Raw genomic sequence first — 25,402 nt, 5'->3', positions numbered from 1 at the left:
TCAGGGGGAATTGCACTGTCGGAGTGTTTTTGTTGGTTTTGCTAAATGAACTTTACAAAAGATGGTTCACAGCATCAGTCATAGACCAAAGAACACTAAAGGCAAAGGCAAACAAAAACATGTCTGGCTTACTCCAATTAGACACAGAAACTGTCATGTTTTGGCCTAAAAGAGCAGCACTGAGCTGAACCACAGAAGACAAACTCCTTGTTTTTTTTTCTCCCCACGCTGTCCTAGAGATTATCTATGTGTGCGTGTTTTATGGTTGTAAAAAAAATCTGACCCTGATTTGCATTTGAAATCAGACTTGCCTTGTGTGAATGACCTTGAAATAATTTCTGTTCATGATTAATTTGTGTTTGAATGTCAAAATCCTTCTTATTATAACCTTCTAAGTTATTAATCAGGCAAATGCATTTATTCTTACTATTTATCTGCAACTTCAGCAAAATTCACAAAAGCATTTTTGTAACTGAGGTTTCATCACTAAAGTGGTGAGCCAGCCATTCTGTGAATGGAATTTTTTAACCTGTAAAGCATGAACAATAAGATAACTGCCAAAAGTTTCTAATTTTATTTTTATTTTTAAACTGGAGTATGTATTTAAACTCCTGACATTCATTTTAAAATAAATTAAATATAAAATCACGTATATTAGTATTCATTTGTATCATTCTTCTAAGATTCTGTGTTTTTGTACAATTTATTGTTTATTTTAAAAACATTGGGAATGTGGGAATCTGCTGCCATCTATTGGATTTTGTTGTAGGGAACAAGTAAAAGAATCTATGTCACTGAGTTGACTGAAGTCAGCCTATAACTTTGTTTTTGTTTGTTTTGGTTTTTTGAGTTTTAAAAGAGGCTCACATAAAACTCCAAAATCTGACATTTACAAAAAAAATTTATTTTGGAAAAAACAAAAAGCAAAAACTTGTAATGTACATAGAAAATTGAACTAAAAATTGAAACTGACTACGATATACATGAATCGTCTCAATTTCTAAGTGCACATGTCACATCAATTACAGAAAAAAAGGGAACATTCACAATAATAATTAATAACCAATAATCATAATTGTTGTTATCTTAAACAATGCCCATCAATATCATTTCTAACTGGATTTAATCTGATTGCTGATCTGCAAATTACTTAAAGAAGAAGAGTTATGATCAGAATGTGTTCAATATACATATACATGTCTAGAATATCAGTGCATTTGCATATTGAATTGTTACAGTTGACCAACACGTCAAAAACTTTAGATTTAAATCTGCTTCCATAGTTTGGAAGTGCTCATCAAACCATCTTGATCCAAAGAAAAAGAAAAGCACAGTTTCATTTTCATCTGATTGGCTTAATATCTGAGTCTGAATCTGAACTGGACATCTCTGACAGGTTGCATCGTTCCAAATCCGTATCGACTGAGGTCAATTTCAGGTATCTTCACATCCGGATTCATCAGCTCAAGTTCAAAATAGACCAACATGAGGAAAACAAACTGTTTCAGCTCATTGGTGGCAAAGAAACGGCCAGGGCACATGGAGACCCCAGATCCCCAGGGCATGGTGTAATATTTTACCTTCTTTCCTGCTTTGTAAAAATCAGTTTTCCTGGTCCCGTCTGGATTCAGGAAGCGGTCATATTTGAATGAGTGCGGCTCAGGATGGATCTCTGGATCATGGTGGACAGAACTGAAAGGAAAGATTGCAATTCTGTCACCCTTGCGAAGTAAATATTCTCGCCCATCAGCCATCTTGAAGGTCATGTCCTTTATCACTGCCCTGGTGAGGAGGGGTGCAGCAGTGAGTCGGAGGGTCTCTTCAACAGCACTGTCCAGGATCGGTGTTTTCAACAGCATTTCACGGGTCAGGTTGACCATAGGACCACCAGGCCGGACCTCCTGTCCAGATTCTTTCAGAACTTTATCCACTTCTTCCTTCACTGCTTTCATGGCTTCTGGGTGTTTCATGAGGAAGAGCAGCAGCCAGAATGAAGAAGGCCCTGTGTTGCCCTGAGAGGCCCAAAGAAGCACAAACATGTATCTGTTTACCATTGACATATCGATGCCCATCTCCTCTTTACCCTGCTGTATGTCCCACACCCAGCCACTGATATTGTCCTTTGTTTTCATTTTCAGTATTGACAGAACATCCCAGAAGTATGCCTTCAACCTCTCTGCAGCCAACTTTTCCATCGGTGGGAGGACCCCATACGTCAGTCTGGGGAAGAGCTGGTCATATTTACGAAACTCCTGAAACAAAGCTTCTGATTCAGCTCTGTCTTTCTCTTTGGCTTTCTCCTCACTTTGTTCTGACTTGGGTGGCACATTGCCAAACAAGGCCAAATATCCAGCTCTGAAAACAACATTGTAGCTGTACCTGAACAGTCCATCTTCTTTCCAGGTCCTGTCCTCTGCAGCTGATCCAATGTTGTGCAACATCATGTTCTGCAAATTACTCATAAAAGATTGGGTCAGTTCTTGCAGACCTTCCCCCTTCAGATGCTTGTTGCTGGAATTGTGGAGAACAATGTGCTCCCCTTCAACAGCTTTGTATCCAAACACTCTGTGCACCAGATGCACTGCAAACTTTCGAAAGTCCAGTTTGTCCCGACTCTCCTTAACGAACCCCCCAAATGAAAAAGGGTCCTGGACAAATGTAATATAAAACCCTCCCAGCTGTACTGTAAATATATCACCGTGCTTCTTCTTCATTCTCTCTAGGAACTTCAAGGTGTTCCTGCGAAACTCTAAGACATGACCCAACCAAGGAATGAGCCCTTTATCGAGGGGGGGTTCTCCTGGTCGCCGCTGTCTGAACACTCCGAGAAGGTACAGCCCTCCGACCAGACAAGCAAGAAAGCCAAGAAGTATCGGCAGCAGCAGCTCCATGACTGATTCAGTTAACCAGCACAGATTCATCTGAAGGAAAGTTTCAGGTCTGCTATAATGAGCAGACCTTTGCTCCTCCCCTCTGACAAGCCCAACGGGTTTCAGCTTTCCTGGAACTGATAACTAAATAGTCCTGGGGAAAAAAAGCAAAGGCCTCCTGAATACAAGCAACAATTCACATTGTGTTCAATCAACAATGTACTTTCGCGGAAGAATAATTTTCATCTTAATTGCTTATAATTACCGTTATGCAATCCGATAATATTCAAACATCCTTAAAATCAAGATCAACAACCCGTAAATGGTCTTTGAAGTCAGTGTCAAATTTCTCTGGAACTGAGTTCTTCAATCAGTTAACATCTGGCATGCAGCAGAATTCCATTCTCATCCGTTTATTCCCCGACGAAAGATCGGAGGTATCGAGGCCAGCTGATTTTCATTACAGACTGAATGTTTCATAGCACCAAACAAAGAAAGAAAAGAAAAACTGCAGATTTCTCAAGGCAAGCAAAACAAACCAATACTCAGAAACTGTTTTGTCCAAAAGGGAAACTATTGAGCTGAAACATGTGGGAAGGACGCGTTTTACAGATTTTCCTGGAGATTATACATGTTCTAGTTTTATGGTTGCGATAACTAGAAAGAAAAAAGAAAAAAAGCTGACTTCGGCCTGCATTTGAAAGCTCGCATGCATTGTGTGACTGACCCTGAAACCCATTACCGATCATAAATGATTAGAGATTTGCAGAGGTGTGGACTCGAGTCACATGACTTGGACTCGAGTCAGACTCGAGTCATTAATTTTATGACTTTAGACTTGACTTGAAAAAATGTTCTAAGACTTGTGACTTGACTTGGACTTTTACACCAATGACTTGGGACTTGAATTGGACTTGAACCGGTTTACTTGAAAAGACTTGATATTTTACCCCAAATATAAAATTTAACACGCATATTATATAGAGATTGAAAATGTGACGTCATTCACGGGTAGAACCGCAAAGGATTCTGGGAACTCGTGGCAAGAGGTACTAGCGCACGCAGGCTTTCAATTGAAATCACAGCGATAAAAAGAAACACAAAAATGTCAAGAAGCCGTTGTATTATTAACTGCAATAGCCGGTCACATGACAGCCACGGGAAGCCGACGGGTAAAGAGATCGGTTGTTATCGGATTATGTCGTTGAAGAGAAATTGTTCAAGCCATGTTTCCGAAGTAACAAAGACATGATGGATGGCCTGGATTGCAGCCATTCAAAGATCAAATATAACGTCCCAGAACACTCCAGCTCACAGGTTAGTCTGCTCCAAGCATTTACACGAAGGTCAGTGTTTTTTAGTAGTTAATACGTCATTTTTCTTAACATAATTGGTGATATAGGTTACAAGTAAGTCTGGCGCTGAACAGAAATTGTCGCGCTATGCTCCTTTATTTATTGTGCATAAATAGTGAATTGTCCTGACACAATATTGCGTTTCGCTTCTGTTATTATGGTACATTGACAAAAACATATACTTTTATTCACAGGATAAAACAGGTTTTTTGTATCACTAATTGCCCAGTACGATTACAGCATACAATATTATTGTCACTGCTACATTTCTGTGATGCTACCAGAAATTATTTCCACTACTAATTAATTACCGTTGAGCTCAAAGGTCCTATTAATAAACGGTTAATGAATGTGTATTTATGATGACGATTTGTGAGACTGGTAAACTTATGATACGTACGATGGTCTTTACTTTCTACACGGTGCATTTCAAGGTCCTGCACCCATCCGTCGGTAAACTGTACCTGGGCTTGTTGCAGTGACCTGAAGTTACTAAACTTCATGAGTGTATGCACTCACTCCAAGAAGCGTATGATTATAAATATGCATATAAATATGCTAAGATGAGATAGCTGACTTCATCTAACTAGCAAATGTTGTCCAGGCTACGTTGGTGATACAGTTTTTTTTAATGTGTATGATACTTTGGTCATGCGGTTTTAAAGCCGGTCCTACAACCGCATCCAAGAATAACATGCAGCTTATCTCAGAACTGTCGGTGAAAATTATTCTTGGAGCTAGGTTTAATTGAGCTGCATTTTAAAGAGGTGCAATTTCACAATTTGTGTATATTTTCTAAGTTCACTATTTTGTCATGTGTTGAGAAAAACACAGATTTTAAAATTACATGGTCTAATATTTACATTTAGCATATAACTGCAACATTATTTTTTCGTTGTTTTTTTTTTTAAAGACTCGAAAGGACTTGAAATTCAAAATTTCAGACTTGTGACTTGACTCGGACTTTTACACCAGTGACTTGAGACTCGACTCTGACTTGCCTGACATTACTTGAGACTTGACTTGAGACTTGAGGATAAAGACTTGAGACTTACTTGAGACTTGCAAAACAATGACTTGGTCCCACCTCTGGAGATTTGTCTTTGAACGTTAAACTCTATTAATTTAATTGCACGCTGATCTACTGAATTCAGTGGGAATGTTGCGCCATCTAGTGGACTTTTGTTTTAATGGCGAACAACAAAAAGAATCAGCATAATTGAGTGCTTAACTGTTTTTCAGCTTTTATTTTATTTTATTTTATTTTATTTTTTAAAAGAAAACAGCACAGGTGTTAATCTAAACATCAACACAAGTGACAATGTGGCTTAGAAGCAGGGTATGCTGCTATATCAACTGTATAATGTAGCATATATGAACTGTATGTGAACTACATTAATTGTCTGCCATTAAACACAACTGTGCACATTTCTGTGTTACACTGTTTAACCGAAATAAATTTTATTAAAATAATCAAAAGAATATTGATTATTTGCTTCCTTCCTACTTCCCCGCTGGTCTTATGTTCTGGACTGTCTCATCGTTGCAGGGCCTGAAGCTTGGGTTTTGTCTGCTCTATGGATCAGTGTGAGTTGCTCTCTGAGTATTCTGGCTAAACTCACCTCTGGGTAATCTGGTGATCTTTCCACTGTCTGAGTTTGCTCATGCTCTTCAGTACTGTCATGTGCTGTAACTTTTTATAGCTACATATTACACCCTACGACTGGGTATGAAAAAGCTTCTTTTTCCTGTTATTGCCAAATAACTGTTAGAACAGCTTTCCAGTCTGAGTGTACTCTGTAGTTTCTTTAAACTGATATAGTTGTTATTGTTTTGCAGCCAACCACTTCCTTCCTTACCCTATTTTTTTTTTCCTATTGACTTATTGTTTTGGTTTAAACTGTAACATACTTACCCTGTATTTCAATGTACTTAGCATTGTGCAAAAAGAAACTTTATGTACGAAGGTGTGCAAGTGTATGAGATTGTTCAAATAAGTTCTTGAAATTCTTTAACACTTCTTTTGGCTTATAATAAAATATCTCCAGGATTAAATTGTCTGGCCCACTTATGTCCCACACCATGTAAAATGAGTTAGACATCCCTGACCTACAGCAATGACAGTATAGTAAACTGAAACAAAACCAGAGCACATTAACACATACAGAGAGTGCTCCAGCATATCCTTTGTAGACACACATTACTCTAGGTCACACTGGGTCGTGTTCCACATGTTGTGAAAATGCTAACAGGACCTCATCCACTTTCTCCGCCTTCTTGAGCTTGTAGGTCCAAGGCTTTCGAAGATGTTGCCTGTATTTACTACATTCTGTTTGAACGTAAACACAGCACAGCGGTTGCTGACGTTAGGCATGCATACGAGGGAACTGTTAAGTAGCACGCAGAATGTATCACGTAGATGCCGGCTTATTACTTCCTCCATAACTACAGGCTGCTGCTCGGAGGAGACGTAGATCTCCGCGGATAATTCTTTCACTGGTGCTTCCAGCTAACGACACCTTAAAGCAGGTAAGAGGGAGCCCTCTTCAGTTCGGTGGAAGTGTCTTTACGTGCTTTTTAAAGTGTAGCTCATCTTAACTCTAGAGTTGTTGCTTTTCCACATTTTTCTCCCGCACCACACGGAAAGGCCTCGCAGCTGAATAAAAATTCTTCCCTTTCAAAATATCTAATATTTAAATATAATACTACTTAAAAGTGTCGCGTCATATCAGGCACAGTTGTTTAATGTTAGGTCTGTGAAAGATGGGTCTAGTCCGTGCCCTTCATCTGTCACCTCTGAAGTTTTCATGTCCTGTTAATAGCGACTCTCGGGCCTCTTTCGTGGGAACGACTTTTAAAGCCTGATTTTGGAGATTTTTTTTGTGTGAGGCACAGCCTGATACTTCCTGACATGTTTCTCTATGCGTTTTATTGGTTTCTATCAGCACTGAATTAGCTTGCATGCTGTACTGCTACACGGTCAACAAGCGCTTGAACTCAATCGACCTCGTTCTTGTTTCAGGCGAGATGTCTTCTTATGAGGAGAGTGAGTCCAAATTCTGGCGAAAGGCAAAGGAGAATCCATTTGTCCCAGTCGGTGAGTACATATTATGACAAGGACAAATAAAATATGTGCTCAGAAAAGTTTAAGTTTTTGGGTTTATTGAGTGAGTTTTCAGAGGATTTGGGGGATATGTTGCTGTCTTATTTTTGTTTTAGTGACTTTTGCTTTTTGCAGGGATGGCTGGATTTGTTGCTATTGTTGGCTACAGGCTGATGAAAATTACGGTGGCCCCTAGAGACAAAGCATGTATAAACTCCAAAACACTTACAAATTCCAAATAGCACGCACAAACTCCTCAACACATACAAAATCCAAAACACATGCAAACTCCAAAACACATGCAAAATCCAAAACACGTACAAAATCCAAGACACGTACAAGCTCCAAAACACATACAAAATCCAAAACACGTACAAAATACAAAACACGTGCAAAATCCAAAACACGTGCAAACTCCAAAACACGTACAAAATACAAAACACGTACAAAATTCAAAACACGTACAAAATCCAAAACACATGCAAAATCCAAAACACATGCAAAATCCAAAACACGTACAAAATTCAAAACACATGCAAAATACAAAACACGTACAAAATACAAAACACGTACAAAATCCAAAACACGTGCAAAATCCAAAACACGTACAAAATTCAAAACACATGCAAACTCCAAATCACAACGGAAGTGCTCCAGGACGCTAGGGGCAGTGTTGAGCTCGATTTGTAAAATAAACGGCAAGTTTGTTGCAAACACATGGGCTCTAGTCTCCGTTGCGCTTCCCAGGTTGCCTAGCAACTATGATACTAACAGCTGGAAACGTGTCATACAACTTTTTTTGACAGAAATGAAGGAGAACATATTTTTTTTTCATTTGTTTGTTTGTTTCTACAAGAGCTTTGTGTGATTTGATAAGTATCTGAGGCTGAGACCACAGGACAGTAAAACATGATTTTTGGGCTTCATTTCTGTACTGAACAGTCATTTAAGATTAGCTAGTAAATAACAATTAGCTAATGTTGTTCATGAGACTAAAGTCATATCACTTTGGTAATGTAAATATAATATGGACAATATTATGGTTATTATATTAGTCATTATTAGGTATTACAGCAGTGAACATGAACTCTTTGTCAAATACTGAGCTTCAGTACAGATTCAAGTTGCAGTTATTTACATGTCTTACCACCTTAAATCTTCACTCAAAGACAAGTATATAGGAATGACTGCCAAATTTATTTGCCACTGAAGCCGAAGGATGGCATCTGAATAAAACCTCTCTTGACATGCCTAGATGACATTAAAGCTTGGTTGGCTCTAAACTTTTTAAATTTGAATGAAAAGAAAACAGATTTGTTGGTGTTTGGACCCAGTGGCCCCTGTGAGTCCTCTTCTTTTCATTTGGAACCCCTGGAGGTTTATTTTAAACCTGTTGTTACTGCCCTTGGTTTTAAGTTGGACCAGTCCATTTTTATCATTTAAGGCGACTGGCAAGAGTGAAATCGTTTCTTTCTAGGCAGCACTTTGAAACCGTGATCCATGCTTTTATTTCTTCCCCTGTGGACTACTGTAACGCACTTTATGTGGGGGTCAGTCAGTTGTTACTCTGACATCTGCAGCTGGTTCAAAATGTATATTGACAGTGCATATATAGGTGTATCATATATAAGAGACAAATGTTGTTCCTTCAGTATGTTGGCATTACTAAATTTGGCTCAAATGCTTACATACATGTGTAAAAAGAAAATGTACAAGCTGTGAGCTGTTTCAAATCAAATCACTTTTATTGTCACATCACATGTGCAGGTACATTGGTACAGCACATGTGAGTGAAATTCTTGTGTGCGAGCTTCACAAGCAACAGAGTTGTGCAAAATACAATAATGTAAACAAGCAAAATACAAGAATGGCTACATCTGAAACTAATAAATATATGTACAATATATAATAGTATATATATGTTTCTGATAAAATGAAGAGTAGACTGATGTATTAAATATTCCTTTATTGGGTGAGAAAATCAGACCATGTCATAACTGCTTTAAGTCATACAGAATAGATATCAGAGCTTTAAACAGGCTGACGTCTGCTAAATGGGTCAAACTGGGCAGAAAGTATACAAACACATAACATCCTTATAGAATATGATGTAACACTATAGATCAATTTACCTCAGAATATATAAAGCATATAAACAATTACAGCAATATGATGCAACAAACACAGCAGTGCTACTGATCCAAAATACTCAAAGCTTCATAGAACTGAAACAAACATTTATTTTTAGTTCCATTCTGCTGCTGATACAGACTTTAGGTTTCTGAACATTAAACTTGTTGCTGCCTTTCATAGTGCGTAACTTGAAGGCCCTGAGTACTTTCTCCCACACTGGAAACACTGGAATGATAAAATTATTTGAACATTACCTAATAAGACTGATTCAGGACAGACAATTAGTTATTTTAAACTTTTCTAGCAGTCCTTCACAAACAGGGAACAGTCTGTCTATTCTCTCCATCTGTCAGCTGCTGCTGGCTCTTCCTCCTCCTCTTCCTCACATACTGCTGAGATTGTCCTGGTGGATCATCAGGGGTGCAAAGCCTCACAGATGATGTAATGCAGTGGGTCCCTCAGTCTGTTCTCACTCTGGACACTTGCAGGTGTCACACATAGAAATCAAATGTGTGATAAGCTGCAGGATTCAAACACAAGTGTGACTTATAAATACATGTTCATACTTTTATTCCACAATCAGAGAGAAAGAAACAGAGAGAGAGTGCAGGACAGACAGACAGGTGACAGTCTCAGGTGTACACACTGCTACAAAACAGCACCAGAGAAGGAGGATTTAGTGTTTGTGTCATTACGAGTGCTAAACAAGAAGAGTTCCCAGATGGTACAGTGGACACATGTGTGACTCCTGTGATTAAAGCATCTTTCTTTCAGCTTAAGGAGTGAACCGTCAGCTGACTGACATGACTGACTTTAATTACGCATAAAATCATCACATTCTCTGTAAGATTAAAGTCAGCTATTGAACGGCGAATATTTTGAAGTGAAGGCTTTAAAACCAAGTTAGTACAAACGTCGCTAATGTCACATAACTTTCCTGACATGTTGCCAACAGTAATGTTTTAATGTTCTTCATTATAAAAACATTTGCGCATAAATAAGTGACATAATATTCAGTACTTACTTCTGGAAGTTTACTCTTCGTCCGCTCCGCTTCCGCCGTTTTTTTTCGGCAAAATTATCCAAACCACCGCCGCGCTATGAAGTCTGGGATATGTTGGGCCATGAAGGCTACACAGACCCATCCTTAAAATTCAGGGAAATTAAGGACGCATTTGAGGGCCGCATTTCGAGCAGCCTTTGAATTGTGAAGAAAATATAATCTGATCAAACATTATTCAGCTTTAAATATTGTTCAGCTTTAAACATTATTCAGCTTTAAATATTGTTCAGCTTTAAAGTTACTGTGCAACTGTGTAATAAAAATGTGCTCACGACTTTGGCCTTGAGAGCGATAAGAAGCGATCGCCTCAGCCTGCAGGTGCAAGATATCTGCAAGCGAAGAGACTAGAACACCCAAGGCCGATTTCCTTTTATGGAGTTGTTTTTCTGCTAATGCAGCACTTTCCTCACAACCCCCTCCTGTAAGTTTTAGAGAATATATACCCATCCTCACAGCAAATATTAGGAATCTCCTGATGTGAGCTGTGTTGAGAGCTTGTCTCTGTCTCAATAAAAGTTCACTGATTCCCCATCTGCAGCAGGTGTCCGGTTGTCTTCATTCTCCGCCAGCCTGGTTAAGTCAATTCCTCCTTAACACCTAAAAGAACCTATTTAATGAAGGAAGACGGGTTCACTTTGTGTTTAATATTATTCTATTGCTGTTGTTGTTTTTTTATATCCTTCAATTGGCGTCACGAACAGGATGCGCTCCAGGTCAACTGGAACGCAGGGGAGGAAATCGGCCGTGGTCTGAGTGAACGGAGTTTGGACAAAAGCTGTGTGCACACAAAAACAAGGTAAGCAGACCTTTTATTTCTGCTATATTGAACATTATAAAAATACTTAGTGTCCAAACTCCTAGTAATTCATAACCAAAATTGTCTGGCTTACTTAAGGCTTGTTGAGAATCAGACAAGTGAATAAGAGATAAGTGAATAAGAAATAAGTGAATAAGTGAATAAAGATAAGAGTGAACTGAGGTCTGACCACGGTTGCGGCCGACGGGTCGCTCTCCGGTGTCGGATAAATACCTCAGCAGGTCTGGGACCTTGAAAGGGTTTATTAGTAACGCCTTTCTAAACAAATTAAAAGGTTAAAGGCCTTGAGAATATTTTTTAGTAATATTCTCTAAACTACAGAAGGGTTAGGAAGGCCCAGAGGACTTTATTAGAAAAGATCCTCTAAAACTTAAAAAAGAGAAGTACTGGTTGGAGTCCATAGGAGGGGTCCCTTTGATCAATAGGAGAAAACGGATCTCTTCTTAAAACCCCGATGATTTTAGTGTTTTAAATGTTTTGATGTTCTGTTTGATATTGGACACACATAAATACACGCTGAATGCTTGCTGTGGAACACTGGGCAGGACAGTTTGGTTCTCCGTTGTTCACAGATTACACAATTAAAGGAACTAGGTTCCTCTTTTGGTTAAAATAATACACCACACATAGAATTTTTTTTACACATTTATTACATACATAAGGAGGGTAATGAGTGACTGCAGGTAATGTATGAAGTGTGAATGAGACGTGTGAACAAGGTGACAACCAACTAGCACCCCTATCAGGAAGCTCTAGGCAAGGTTACCCGCCAGACTCCGGTTTGGTAGAAGCTTGGTAACACCTGAAGGGATATTTCAGTGCTGACTCACCTTTAAAGCAGCGCCCCAGCTGATTAGTGCCTAACAGAGGCAGAAACCCAGCTGGCCCAAATTCTCCTTTAAAAGCAATAAAAGAACACTCCTCCATTGACAGTAAAATGGATGGAGAATTAGATCGAGAAACTAATGATGATGGTTGGGGTCCCGGTGTTATTCTTAGCACATTGGGAGAACAATTAACATGTGTTGAGACAGTCATCAACTCCACACACCAGCCTAAAGAAGCAAAAAAGCAGAAAGAGTCATTGAGGAAAACAGCTGAAAGGTTAATGAAAGAAAAGGGAAAGGACGAGGGGAGTAGTGGTAACTGGGGAATAATTTGGCAGAATAAGGCTATGCAGGCAAAAGAGAAAGAGGAAGAAGCCAACTCAGCAGCAGCAGGTGCAGGTGTGATGAGCGGGGTGAGACACAGAAAGGAAGCAGTTTTAAAGTACTAGAACTTAGTAATGAGGCCGTTTTCAAGGCGGCGTACTTGAAACGGTAATTGATCAGCAAGGCTAGGCCTGGGCTATAGGTGCTTTTAAATTAGTCAAAAAGTTAGGGGTAACCTCTTCTGGCATATGTCTATGCGGGCCCGTGTGTAAATAGAACATAAATTACCGGTGTGTGTAAATAAAGTGTAAAATAGTGGTATAAACTGTCTGTTGAATTTCTCCTGAGTGTTGAAAAAAGGAAAAACTCTTTTCTGCTCTCTCTGAGAGAGGGGCTGTGTGTGTGAGACAGGAAGTGTGCATGCCCATAGAAGGAAAGAGATGAGGTAAACTCTGTGCAGATAGACCGAAGTAAAGAAATAAAAAAAAAAAAGGAAAAGGGTCTCTCTCTCTGTCTCTGTGAGAGGAAAAAGGTGGGGGCCGAGTGAGCCCGCGGGGCCGAGCGGGTCCGCGGGAGCGAGCGTGTATGCTGTATGAGGAAGAAGGGAGTGAGAGGGAGCGAGTGAAAAGAGTAATCGAGTATTTGGTGATTTTTTTTATTATTTCAGAGGCACTGGGTAAGAGTTTTGACTTTAGCTGTGAGAGTTGTGAAAAGAGCAGGTTTTTCTTTTGTTGTAGACTGTGAGTAATCGGTGTTTTTCTGCCTATTGTGCTGCGTGGAAGACACAGAAGTGTAGAAATGTTTGTGGTTTATCTTTGTTTGACGTTTTATATAGAGTTGGTTGATTCAGGGTGATTTCTCCCGTTTAAGGGAGGAGTTGCATTGTGGTTATGTTAAAGCTTTGCTGTAGGGGTATGTGTGTGATTTTGTGCTGGCTTCGCATGTTTAAATGGATGCATAGAAGTTTGTCAGTGAGAAATTGTTATGGTGGGGTTTTAAAGTTAGTAAAGAGTCAAACAACGCCCACTGTTTTAAAAAGGCCCAAAACATCATAAAAGACACCTCACATCCTGGCCACTCCCTGTTCGAACTGTTGCCCTAAGGCAGACGGTACAGGGCAATCAGAGCAAGGACTAATAGACTCAAACACAGCTGTTATCCAACTGCAATAACACATCTGAATACTACAAAATGTCCACCATGCCACTCTTGTGTTAATCTATGCACGGTCTGAAGCATGACGGTGGGAATACTTAGTATTTTAAGTATTCTATCTATTTTATTGATTGAATTTTATTGTTTTTTATATTTGATATTACTAGGGATGATGCAATGATCGGGGACCATTCTTAATGTCGTCGGTCTCATGACAATGACAATAAAGTTTTTGATTTTGATTCTGATTCTGAAATACACCCTCCTCAAGAGTTCAATGATTTAGGCAGTTATGTTTATACAAATACTAAATGTATGTTTAGTGTCTTCATACAGGTGTTTTTTCTTAACCTGGAAGCCTGAGTACGGCAGCAGAAGACAGGCCAAGCTTTGGCTAAAATTCACGGCTGGACACCAGAGTTGTCCTCACCCCTCCCGGTAAAACAAAAAAGAGAGAATGTAGTTTGAGGCGGGTTTTTCTCGCTGAACTGCTCTGGGTGCTGTGTCCCTGAATCTCACCAGTGTTAACCTCTGGCGGAAGACATGGAGAAAAGGAAAAGATGTTCCTGGTAAATCACTGAAACAAATAAAACCACACACAACCAGAGAAAGATATGAGAAGGGTGAGGAACAGACACATGTGCGTGTTAGAGACATGCCTCGTTTGAGAAAAAGTTAAAGTAACCCATATACAGACGCACCCATACATGCAATGAAGAAACAGCTTACATACATGTGCACGTACATGCAAGGTTAAAGTAGCGACACTTAACATACACCTGTTTTTAAATGATATAGTTTATACATTACTGACAATTAAACGCTTTGGGTTGCAGGACAACAACGTAACGTCAAAAGACAAAGACACTGGTCTGAGGATTAAGTGAGGACACGACAAATTTAGTGGTTAAAAGGGTCGACTTGGGACATGTTTTTGTTGATTGTTTAAGACAAATGACTACTGAATGATAGGAAATTCCTTTTTAGGTTTCTAAACAGGATCTTAAGAATTTTAACACGTACCTGTGTTGTCCTGTCAACTTGAGGGGTTATGAGTTGATTATATGGTGAAAAAAAAAAAAAAAAAAAACAAAAACAAAAAAAGGGGGGAGACGAGATCTCGTTGTTTCTCCCCTCTCGGGATAACACAGCCAACACAGCACAGCCAACACAACATCATTTTCCTGTTCGCCTGTTTTGTTTTGTTTTTGTTTTTTCTGAGAGCCGAAGCTGACCTGGACTCCTACCCTCCCCTCTACCATCGTTGCCCTCTCCGCGACCATCTTTGACCCTTTTGACCCCTGAAGGCCACAGCAGCTGGACTCACAACAACAACTTGAGGATGTCAACAGTGCTGCAAAAGAGTGATCTCATGCAGCAGAGACGGAGAGCACTAAACCTAAAGCCCGTTTCACTACACGGGGGAAATTCCCAGGCTGCGTCAGCTGACAGAGCTGTGACGAGACGCGCATTAAGCCCGGAGGAAAAGGGACGGTGAGCAGAAGGATGCTGACCTCTGAGAAGAGCCGAACAGCAGAGCTGCAGAAGGCCGTGGAGACCATACAGAAGCAAAAGGGTCAAGGTACAAGGAGAAGATGCAGGCAGCTGCAACAACGGATGAAAACAGACCCAAAGAGGAGGGGAGGACCCTAGGCCATGCGTCAGGCCGCTGGTTTACCTAAACTACAGAACAGGAAGGTGATGAACACAAACATATACCAACACACGAACACACACTTCTGCATGCGCCTACTTAGAATGAAGGGAAACACACACATGAACACTTATGCACTTGTTGAGGGAGTAAAAACTGATACATACCCATGCACTAAAATCAAAATGTTGATTTAATTTACTAAGAAGTGACACACAATGCTCCAGCTGCTGCAATGAAGAATGCTTTACTGACAAAGGCTCAATGCTGCACACAACAAAGTCAAATACAGAATTTGCTATAATAATGGCTCAATGCTGCACACAACAAAGTCAAATACAGAATTTGCTATAATAATAAGCCCAGAGGGCATTTGTGTGGTCTGGGGAGCAGAGTCCGGAGCGGTTTGGTTATGAAAATGATGCCCGTGCGAGATATCTGGGGCTTAAGGCCTCGACTTAATTGTTTACTCTACACTAAAAAGAAAAGAAAACACTCTGAGCAGTGGTGCAGAGTGAAAACGAGGAATTAACAGTGTGAGTTTTATTTCAGAGCGCCACGTCATTGTGATGGAGATTTAATAAAGGAGGAACACACGGACAAAGAAGAAGAGAAGGGGGGGCAGCCCTTGAACGCGATTGCCTGAGGCATTAAAGTTCTGTACTAAATTCTGGTTTCCAGTGTGAGAAAAGTCACGCAGTGCCAGTAGTAGAGCTAGGTTGAGTGATGATTCTAAATTACTGTAAGTAAATCATCGTACACCGTTCAAGTTTCATGAAAACGGGGATCTAGACTTTGTTGAACCCTAGGCAATTTGAACAGGTAAAAGTCGAGTGACCAAGTAGCAGTTGAATAAAAGTCATTGAATAAGTGTTGAAATAAACTGGCAGAATTAAGAGAATTAAAACATTTCAAGAGCTCAACTTACTTAATGGTTCAATTTTGTTTCACGAACGCAAAACATATAGGTTTATGAATATGAAAAGGTTGAGGTGGTGTTGATTTGACTCTGTGTAGGTTTAGGTTGGTATTTTTATTGATGGGAAGAATATTCAGTGACAAGTCCTAAGACCCGGGCGTCTGCATTTTGTTTTTGTTATTTTTCATTTTATTTTGTTTTATATTTACTGATTTTTGTTTGTGAATCTTTTCTTTAAGCAGATCTGCACATCGGAAATTACAAGCATTACACGTCGGCGAGAAAATTGTTGTAAGTGAGTTTCTCCGCATTGAAATGGGTTCTGGAGGAAACACTTGTGGGGACAATTAGAAACGAGAGTCCCTGTTTAAAAAAGGATTCAGCGAGGTAATCCAAACTCAAGTTCTTGTTTCTTTTTGAGATGACGTCATTTTGCTGAGTGTGGAAACTAGATGCGACGACAGGTTTCACTATCAGCAAAGAACGGATGAATGGATGAAAGACTGGGAATAAAAACAAACGGACTGACTGGTAAAAGATGACAAGACTTGACCATGACTCAAGGTTAACCACCTCCACCTAGATAGGATAAAAGGGTGGATGAATTTATGTGGGTTTCTTTTACAGGAGTAGAAGGATGACAAAATATTCGAGGATGAGTGAACCTGTAAATGCCATTTTTGTGTCTTGTGTTGCTTACAGAGGTAACTGCGCAGCGTTACCATTTACATTTTCTTCCCTACAGGGTTACAGTTTTAATGTTTTTCTATTACAGGATTTCTGGGCGGATGTGTGAAGAAACGGTGTTTATGGGTTAGGAGTTGGGGATGCTATTACACTGTATTCTGGTGAGAGTGTTGGGGGAGACACACCCTGTCTTGAAAACTGTGATTCTTTTACAGGAAATGTTTTATAGCACCTATGGAATGAGGATGCCTGACTACGGTCAATGTGCTGCTAATGTTTGCTTTGCTTTGGTGAGAGGGGTGCAGTAGAAAACAGACAAGTGACATGAAAACAAGTAATAATAACAAATAACAAATTTGGGGACAGTTTGACCTAGAGCCCACTAACTGGCCATTAGGGGCTCTCTCTCTCTCTCTCTCTCTCTCTCTCTCTCTCTCTCTCTCTCGCTCTCTCTCTCTCTCTCTCTCTCTCTCTCTCTCTCTCTCTCTCTCTCTCTCTCTCTCTCTCTTGGAATAACATTGCCCAAAGGGTGAATAAAGCAAATTGTGGCAATAATAGTGATTTAATGATTGGAGAAACCTGAACATGATACTTGTCTGTTGAGCTGAATCGTTTATTACTCTTATGATTTTCCGGTGGGACTATGAAGATTTTTTGGTACAGATTGCAGGTTGTTGCTCTTTAACTCCTAGAACACGCCCTTGGCGAGGTGGGGGGAACTGGACCACCTTTCTGTGCCCCATCATCCTCTATTAGACGACATCCAAGCTAAGTAAACATGTCTTGGCCCTTTCCCCCTGAAATGACAGGCAGGCAAAGATGTTGCGTCTTTGTTTGCTTCCTGGCCCTGGGTCTCATTCCCATTGGCATAATCCTGATCTGTTAAGGGCCCCCGACACTTCTGACACCTTCAAATTCAAAAGCTTCGCCCCCTTCTGACAGTCCCAATCTGACAAATGTAGCCCCTAGGGTCTTGCCCACCACTTCCTCTCCAGTTTTACCATATTCACTTTTGAATGTCCTTAGCAGTTACCGTTCTGAGTTTATTTTACGGTTGATTTATTCTTTCACATTTTCACGTTTATATCTCTCATTATTATAGTATACTCTGTACTCTCCACATTTTTATCATTACTTATGCTTTTTGGTTGCTGAGTTACAGGAACTGTTAATTTTGTGTCACTACCCTGGTTGCACTAACTCGTTGTACCCTTGTGTGCAGGACAGCTGTTACTGCTTTCGTCGGGAACCGAGACTGCTTGCAGCCGACCCCTGGGCAGGGTGGTGCCTGGACTCTTTTCTCCTCATCTGCAATGACAGATAAAGACAAATGATAAGACCCGAGGAGTTTTTCGAGCCAGGCTTCGACACGTCTCTGTGTTCCTTTGAATGTTACTTATTTTTGTGTGTTGACCCATTTAAGATGGGTCAAAAGGGGGATTTGAAGAAAATATAATCTGATCAAACATTATTCAGCTTTAAATATTGTTCAGCTTTAAACATTATTCAGCTTTAAATATTGTTCAGCTTTAAAGTTACTGTGCAACTGTGTAATAAAAATGTGCTCACGACTTTGGCCTTGAGAGCGATAAGAAGCGATCGCCTCAGCCTGCAGGTGCAAGATATCTGCAAGCGAAGAGACTAGAACACCCAAGGCCGATTTCCTTTTATGGAGTTGTTTTTCTGCTAATGCAGCACTTTCCTCACAACCCCCTCCTGTAAGTTTTAGAGAATATATACCCATCCTCACAGCAAATATTAGGAATCTCCTGATGTGAGCTGTGTTGAGAGCTTGTCTCTGTCTCAATAAAAGTTCACTGATTCCCCATCTGCAGCAGGTGTCCGGTTGTCTTCATTCTCCGCCAGCCTGGTTAAGTCAATTCCTCCTTAACACCTAAAAGAACCTATTTAATGAAGGAAGACGGGTTCACTTTGTGTTTAATATTATTCTATTGCTGTTGTTGTTTTTTTATATCCTTCAATTGGGACAGTCTTTGTCGTGTCGCTGTGACATAATCGGCCTTAAAATGCGGCCTTTAAGGCTGCAGACCCCAAATCTGGTCATTGGTACTTCCTGGCTTGTGTAGTTACTAGGTAACAAAAGCTCAACACTGCCCCTAGCGTCCTGGAGCACTTCCGTTGTGTTTTGGATTTTGCATGTGTTTTGGAGTTTGCACGTGTTTTGGATTTTGCACGTGTTTTGTATTTTGCACGTGTTTTGTATTTTGCACGTGTTTTGTATTTTGCATGTGTTTTGTATTTTGCATGTGTTTTGTATTTTGCATGTGTTTTGGAGTTTGCACGTGTTTTGTATTTTGCACGTGTTTTGTATTTTGCATGTGTTTTGTATTTTGCATGTGTTTTGGAGTTTGCACGTGTTTTGTATTTTGTACGTGTTTTGGATTTTGCACGCGTTTTGTATTTTGTACGTGTTTTGGAGTTTGCATGTGTTTTGGATTTTGTACGTGTTTTGGAGTTTGCACGTGTTTTGTATTTTGTACGTGTTTTGTCTTTTGCATGTGTTTTTTATTTTGTAACTGTTTTGGAGTTTGCACGTGTTTTGGATTTTGTAAGTCCTTTGGAGTTTGCACGTGTTTTGTATTTTGTACGTGTTTTGTATTTTGCATGTTTTTTGTATTTTGCACGTGTTTTGTCTTTTGCATGTGTTTTTTATTTTGTAAGTGTTTTGGAGCTTGCATGTGTTTTGGATTTTGCACGTGTTTTGGAGTTTGTACGTGCTTTGTCTCTAGGGGCCACCGTAGTCCTGTTCTCCATGTACAGAGATTACTTTGCAAAGCCTATTGAACAAGAACAGAAAGCAACCCAACCCAAGTGAACATGGCCTCTTGGACTCATATTTTATGTCCCTTAGTATTGCCTCATATTAAGGTGTGCACAAGATTTGTTTCACAGATGTCCTGACGAGAAGAAAATCTATATAGCCATTATGTTGAAACTGTGTGGAGAAAAAGGCTTTAATTCTGTAGCTTTTATGCAGTTTCATTGTAATGGTGAAGTTCTTTTATTTATTTTTTCACTTCAATTTAGCACTGGCTTCTGTGGAACAGCTATACACTGTGTAGCAGCCTTGTGTTTAAATAGTTGCCTTGTGAAGTTATTCTCTAAGCTAAGTTGTACACAAGTACAGGATGTCATTTTAGAGTTGTTGTTTTTTTAAGTGTTAAAGAAAAAAGGTTTTTTTTGTGTATGGATTTTGGTACCTTGATGTGTTTTGACTGTTAAATGTTGTCTTTGTGCCATTATATTGTTATTGATCACCCATCTTCTGGGTTGTGTAGTACACCTACAGCAGCTAAAACCCTTACAGTTAACAGGAAAGGCTCACAACACTGTAAACTAATGAACTCAGCAGCATGAAAGGACAGACTCTACAGTGATCATAAAGTTCTCCCCAAGTTTGAACCACAATATAACATTGCAGCTTTTTGTTGTTAGGGTCTTTTTTTAAGCTTCTCACTGATGGCACACATTCTAACAGGTAATCTTCTAACCCTTTCCAATTCTACCAAATAAAGCTTCTTTTCTTTGCTCAGTCATATGCTGTTTCTATTCACTTTCTTATCAGGGAATGGCTGCCAACATTTTAAGCTGGAAAAATGCTTTGTCACTGTGACTTTGGAACCAGTGTGTAAACAGGCATTTCAATAATAATTAATAACCAATAATCATAATTGTTGTTATCTTAAAAAATTCCCATCAATACCATTTCTAATGTGTTTAATCTGATTGCTGATCTGCAAATTACATATGAAGAGTTATGATCAGAATGTGTTCAATATACATATACATGTCTAGAATATCAGTGCAATTGCATATGGAATCGTTACAGTTGACCAACATGTCAAAAATTTTAGATTTAAATCTGCTTCCATAGTTTCTATAATGTGCTCATCAAACCATCTTGATCCCAAGAAAAAGAAAAGCACAGTTTCATTTTCATCTGATTGGCTTAATATCTGAGTCTGAATCTGAACTGGACATCTCTGACAGGTTGCATCGTTCCAAATCCGTATCGACTGAGGTCAATTTCAGGTATCTTCGCATCCGGATTCTTCAGCTCAAACTCAAAATAGACCAACATGAGGAAAACAAACTGTTTCAGCTCATTGGTGGCAAAGAAACGGCCAGGGCACATGGAGACCCCAGATCCCCAGGGCATGGTGTAATATTTTACCTTCTTTCCTGCTTTGTAAAAATCTGTTTTCTTGGTCCCGTCTGGATTCAGGAACCGGTCATATTTGAATGAATGCGGCTCAGGATGGATCTCTGGGTCATGGTGGACAGAACTGAAGGGAAAGATTGCAATTCTGTCACCCTTGCGAAGTAAATATTCTTGCCCATCAGCCATCTTGAAGGTCATGTCCTTTATCACTGCCCTGGTGAGGAGGGGTGCAGCAGTGAGTCGGAGGGTCTCTTCAACAGCACTGTCCAGGATCGGTGTTTTCAACAGCATTTCACGGGTCAGGTTGACCATAGGACCACCAGGCCGGACCTCCTGTCCAGATTCTTTCAGAACTTTATCCACTTCTTCCTTCACTGCTTTCATGGCTTCTGGGTGTTTCATGAGGAAGAGCAGCAGCCAGAATGAAGAAGGCCCTGTGTTGCCCTGAGAGGCCCAAAGAAGCACAAACATGTATCTGTTTACCATTGACATATCGATGCCCATCTCCTCTTTACCCTGCTGTATGTCCCACACCCAGCCACTGATATTGTCCTTTGTTTTCATTTTCAGTATTGACAGAACATCCCAGAAGTATGCCTTCAACCTCTCTGCAGCCAACTTTTCCATCGGTGGGAGGACCCCATACGCCAGTCTGGGGAAGAGCTGGTCATATTTACGAAACTCCTGAAACAAAGCTTCTGATTCAGCTCTGTCTTTCTCTTTGGCTTTCTCCTCACTTTGTTCTGACTTGGGTGGCACATTGCCAAACAAGGCCAAATATCCAGCTCTGAAAACAACATTGTAGCTGTACCTGAACAGTCCATCTTCTTTCCAGGTCCTGTCCTCTGCAGCTGATCCAATGTTGTGCAACATCATGTTCTGCAAATTACTCATAAAAGATTGGGTCAGTTCTTGCAGACCTTCCCCCTTCAGATGCTTGTTGCTGGAATTGTGGAGAACAATGTGCTCCCCTTCAACAGCTTTGTATCCAAACACTCTGTGCACCAGATGCACTGCAAACTTTTGAAAGTCCAGTTTGTCCCGACTCTCCTTAACGAACCCCCCAAATGAAAAAGGGTCCTGGACAAATGTAATATAAAACCCTCCCAGCTGTACTGTAAATATATCACCGTGCTTCTTCTTCATTCTCTCTAGGAACTTCAAGGTGTTCCTGCGAAACTCTAAGACATGACCCAACCAAGGAATGAGCCCTTTATCGAGGGGGGGTTCTCCTGGTCGCCGCTGTCTGAACACTCCGAGAAGGTACAGCCCTCCGACCAGACAAGCAAGAAAGCCAAGAAGTATCGGCAGCAGCAGCTCCATGACTGATTCAGTTAACCAGCACAGATTCATCTGAAGGAAAGTTTCAGGTCTGCTATAATGAGCAGACCTTTGCTCCTCCCCTCTGACAAGCCCAACGGGTTTCAGCTTTCCTGGAACTGATAACTAAATAGTCCTGGGGAAAAAAAGCAAAGGTCTCCTGAATACAAGCAACAATTCACATCGGAGGTATCGAGGCCAGCTGATTTTCATTACAGACTGAATGTTTCATAGCACCAAACAAAGAAAGAAAAGAAAAACTGCAGATTTCTCAAGGCAAGCAAAACAAACCAATACTCAGAAACTGTTTTGTCCAAAAAGGAAACTATTGAGCTGAAACATGTAGGAAGGACGCTGTGAGATTATTCTGTTATCATATGTTATCTTATATCTGTAGTTAAAGTAGTTGAATTATGTTAACTGCTGTAGGTCATATAATATCCTTTAGTCTAGATTGTGTGCTGTGTATGTAGCTTATTTTCCATTATATTTTTGGGTTAAAAGAATGTGACCATTTTTGGATTTGTTAGACAGGTGTGCATTACCCTGTACCCTTGATCTGCTGTGAATGTGTTACACTGTTTCTTGACATTTCATACTGCTGAATCATGAAGAGAATGTTGTGTGCAGAGGACCTTGTGCCGATAATAGAAGAGACAGACCACATTCCATACCCCCACCTTTACAGAGAGCAGAAAGACAGGGAGCCGAGGTCATAACTTAGGCGCTGTAACAGAGAAAGAATGTGAATGTTTAGGCTTTTACGACTAGGTGGGGGCCACTAGAGGCTATAAGAAGCTGAGTAACCCGTCACCATTTTGAGATTTGCTGTGACCCTCTTCATGCATGTCTCCCCATCATGATGGCTTATGGGAACGCAGGCATCTGTTCAAAGCAAATGGATTTAATTTTAACAAGTCAGGGGTGAAACTGTTCACCTCCAACTTGTTTTATTCCATACGTCATCCATCTGTGCTTGGTGCCAAGGCTGAGATAAACGAGGAGTTATCTCATAAAGAGGAACAAACAGTACTCCAAGAACAGACAAAGCCCAGCAGAAACCTTGAGGAGGAGCTCCATTTGCCCCCACCCGGGAAGAGCCTCAGAAAGGAGAGACATCCATGGCATCTGAGGAAGAGCCTCAGAAAGGAGAGACATCTAAGGCAAGAAGAGGGGTCCCTATTTGCCTCCAACTCTCTCAACAACACCAACGACCAGGACAAGGGACCACGACCTTCCCCAGTCCCCCAAACCCCTGACAGGCCATCACCCTCCTCCCCCTCCCTTTCTCCCTCCTCCCCACACCTGAAATTCACTGAGGAGATGATGGAGCGGGTCAATGCTGGGCTCAGATCTACCCCCCGTCCCAATCCCTTTTTGTCCCCCATAAACCCCCCACCAGAGCGGCCAAAGGTTCGCCATCGAGCCCCACCCTCAACAGAGCAATCGAAGTCACATTGCCCAGCCTCGCCCCCCTTAGTTCCTCTTCATGCCCTGTCTCCGCAGTCTGATGCGTGATGTGTGAAGGGTCCGGGCTGTGAGGATTATGGCAGTGATGACTTTTCCCAGGAGAAGCTGGGACCCTGTTTACTAGAAGGTTTTAAAATTTCTGTACTTTTAGGTGACAGGAGACATGTGGCCTGGTCAAAACACAGAGAGCTGCACTCTAAAAGATCTTTAAACATAGTAAACATACCTTGTGTGCCACAGACTGCTCCCAAACACGAGGGGACAAGTAATACCTCTAAAACACTTAAGTTGGCTTTATTAAACATTAGATCTCTAGCTGGGAAAACATTTTTAATTAATGATTTAATCACTGAGCACAGCCTTGATTTTATGTTTTTAACTGAAACTTGGTTGGACCAAAGTAACAGTGGAGATGTTCTCATCGAGACGACCCCTCCTAACTACAGTTTTATCAGTGAGGCCAGGGTGAGCAGGAGAGGAGGAGGGGTTGCTGTCTTATTTAATGAATCATTTCAATGTAAGCAGCTATCTCCTGGAAGTTTTCAGTCTTTTGAATATGTGGCTTTACAGCTGAAGGCCCCATCCAAAGTTGTGTTTCTTAATGTTTACAGGCCTCCCAAATACTGCACAGACTTTTTTAATGACCTTAGTGAACTGCTGTCTGTGATCTGTGTTGATTTTGACTGTGTAATTATTGCTGGGGATTTTAACATTCATGTGGACAACCCTCAGGACAAAGGGACTAAAGACCTGAGTAACACTCTGGGCAACTTTGGGCTGACTCAGCATGTAACAGAGGCCACACATAATAGAGGACACACTCTTGACCTACTGATCTCCAAAGGCCTGAGCATTTCAAAGGTTACTGTGTCTGATGTGGGCCTGTCTGATCATTACTGTGTTTTCTTTGAAAGTAAAATCTCAGCCCACACAAATATATCAACAACAGTGATCACAAAACGGTGTATAACTGAACACAGTAGTGCAATTTTTAACCAGGTCTTCCCATTAACACCTGACCTGCCCAGAGGGTCAGTCAATGAGCTCGTCAATAGCTTCAATGCTAACATGTTAAATGTAATGGACACTATTGCTCCCATTAAGGTGAAGGTTATCTCTGGAAGGAAAAAGTCTCCATGGAGAAACTCCACACTGGTGAAAAAAGAAAAAAGAGAGTGTAGGAAAGCTGAGCGCAGATGGAGAAAAACAAACCTCCAGGTTCATTATGACATTTATAAAGAGAAACTTCACAATTATAATTTACAACTGAGGAATGCAAGGAGGTCCTACTTCTCTGACATCATCACTAAAAACAGCCATAATGCTCGGGTCTTATTTTCTACAGTTGACAGGCTAACAAACCCTCCTGTGTCAGTGGCAGCTGAACTTCATTCGACCATGGCCTGCAATGACTTTGCCAAATTCTTCACTGAAAAAATCCAAAAAATTAGACAAGCAATTGGTACATCAACAGCAGATCCAGGATATGTACTGTGTCCACCAAAAAACTGTTTAAACACCA

At 40.5% G+C, this 25,402-nt stretch overlaps 2 protein-coding genes and 1 long non-coding RNA gene across 3 annotated transcripts; 1 reads left to right on the top strand and 2 right to left on the bottom strand.

Moving 5' to 3' along the window:
• Positions 1-883: 883 nt before the first annotated feature.
• LOC147308296 (7-alpha-hydroxycholest-4-en-3-one 12-alpha-hydroxylase-like) lies at positions 884-3,263 on the bottom strand. Its single transcript, XM_086271197.1, has 2 exons — positions 3,136-3,263; positions 884-3,024 (listed from the first exon to the last, which is right to left on the bottom strand). Exon 2 carries the CDS (start codon positions 2,919-2,921, stop codon positions 1,356-1,358), a length of 1,566 nt encoding a protein of 521 aa, XP_086127323.1. The 5' UTR covers positions 2,922-3,024; positions 3,136-3,263; the 3' UTR covers positions 884-1,355.
• Positions 3,264-10,660: 7,397 nt separating this feature from the next.
• On the top strand, positions 10,661-15,794 carry LOC147308295 (uncharacterized). The gene is made up of 2 exons (XR_015125973.1): positions 10,661-11,097; positions 11,226-15,794. It is a non-coding gene; the product is annotated as an uncharacterized LOC147308295 (long non-coding RNA).
• A 4,822-nt stretch (positions 15,795-20,616) lies between these two features.
• LOC147308294 (5-beta-cholestane-3-alpha,7-alpha-diol 12-alpha-hydroxylase-like) lies at positions 20,617-22,514 on the bottom strand. The gene has a single exon (XM_086271198.1). It carries the CDS (start codon positions 22,441-22,443, stop codon positions 20,878-20,880), a length of 1,566 nt encoding a protein of 521 aa, XP_086127324.1. The 5' UTR covers positions 22,444-22,514; the 3' UTR covers positions 20,617-20,877.
• Between the last annotated feature and the right edge of the window lie 2,888 nt (positions 22,515-25,402).

The sequence above is a fragment of the Aulonocara sp. 'chitande type north' Nkhata Bay genome, linkage group LG18, assembly GCF_057382095.1.
Source record: "Aulonocara sp. 'chitande type north' Nkhata Bay isolate Kocher_YH1m ecotype deep benthic linkage group LG18, A_spYH_male_GT1.1, whole genome shotgun sequence".
Classification (NCBI taxonomy): Eukaryota; Metazoa; Chordata; class Actinopteri; order Cichliformes; family Cichlidae; genus Aulonocara; species Aulonocara sp. 'chitande type north' Nkhata Bay.
Note: the sequence above shows the minus strand (reverse complement) of the source record. Positions and strands in the feature narration are given on the sequence as shown.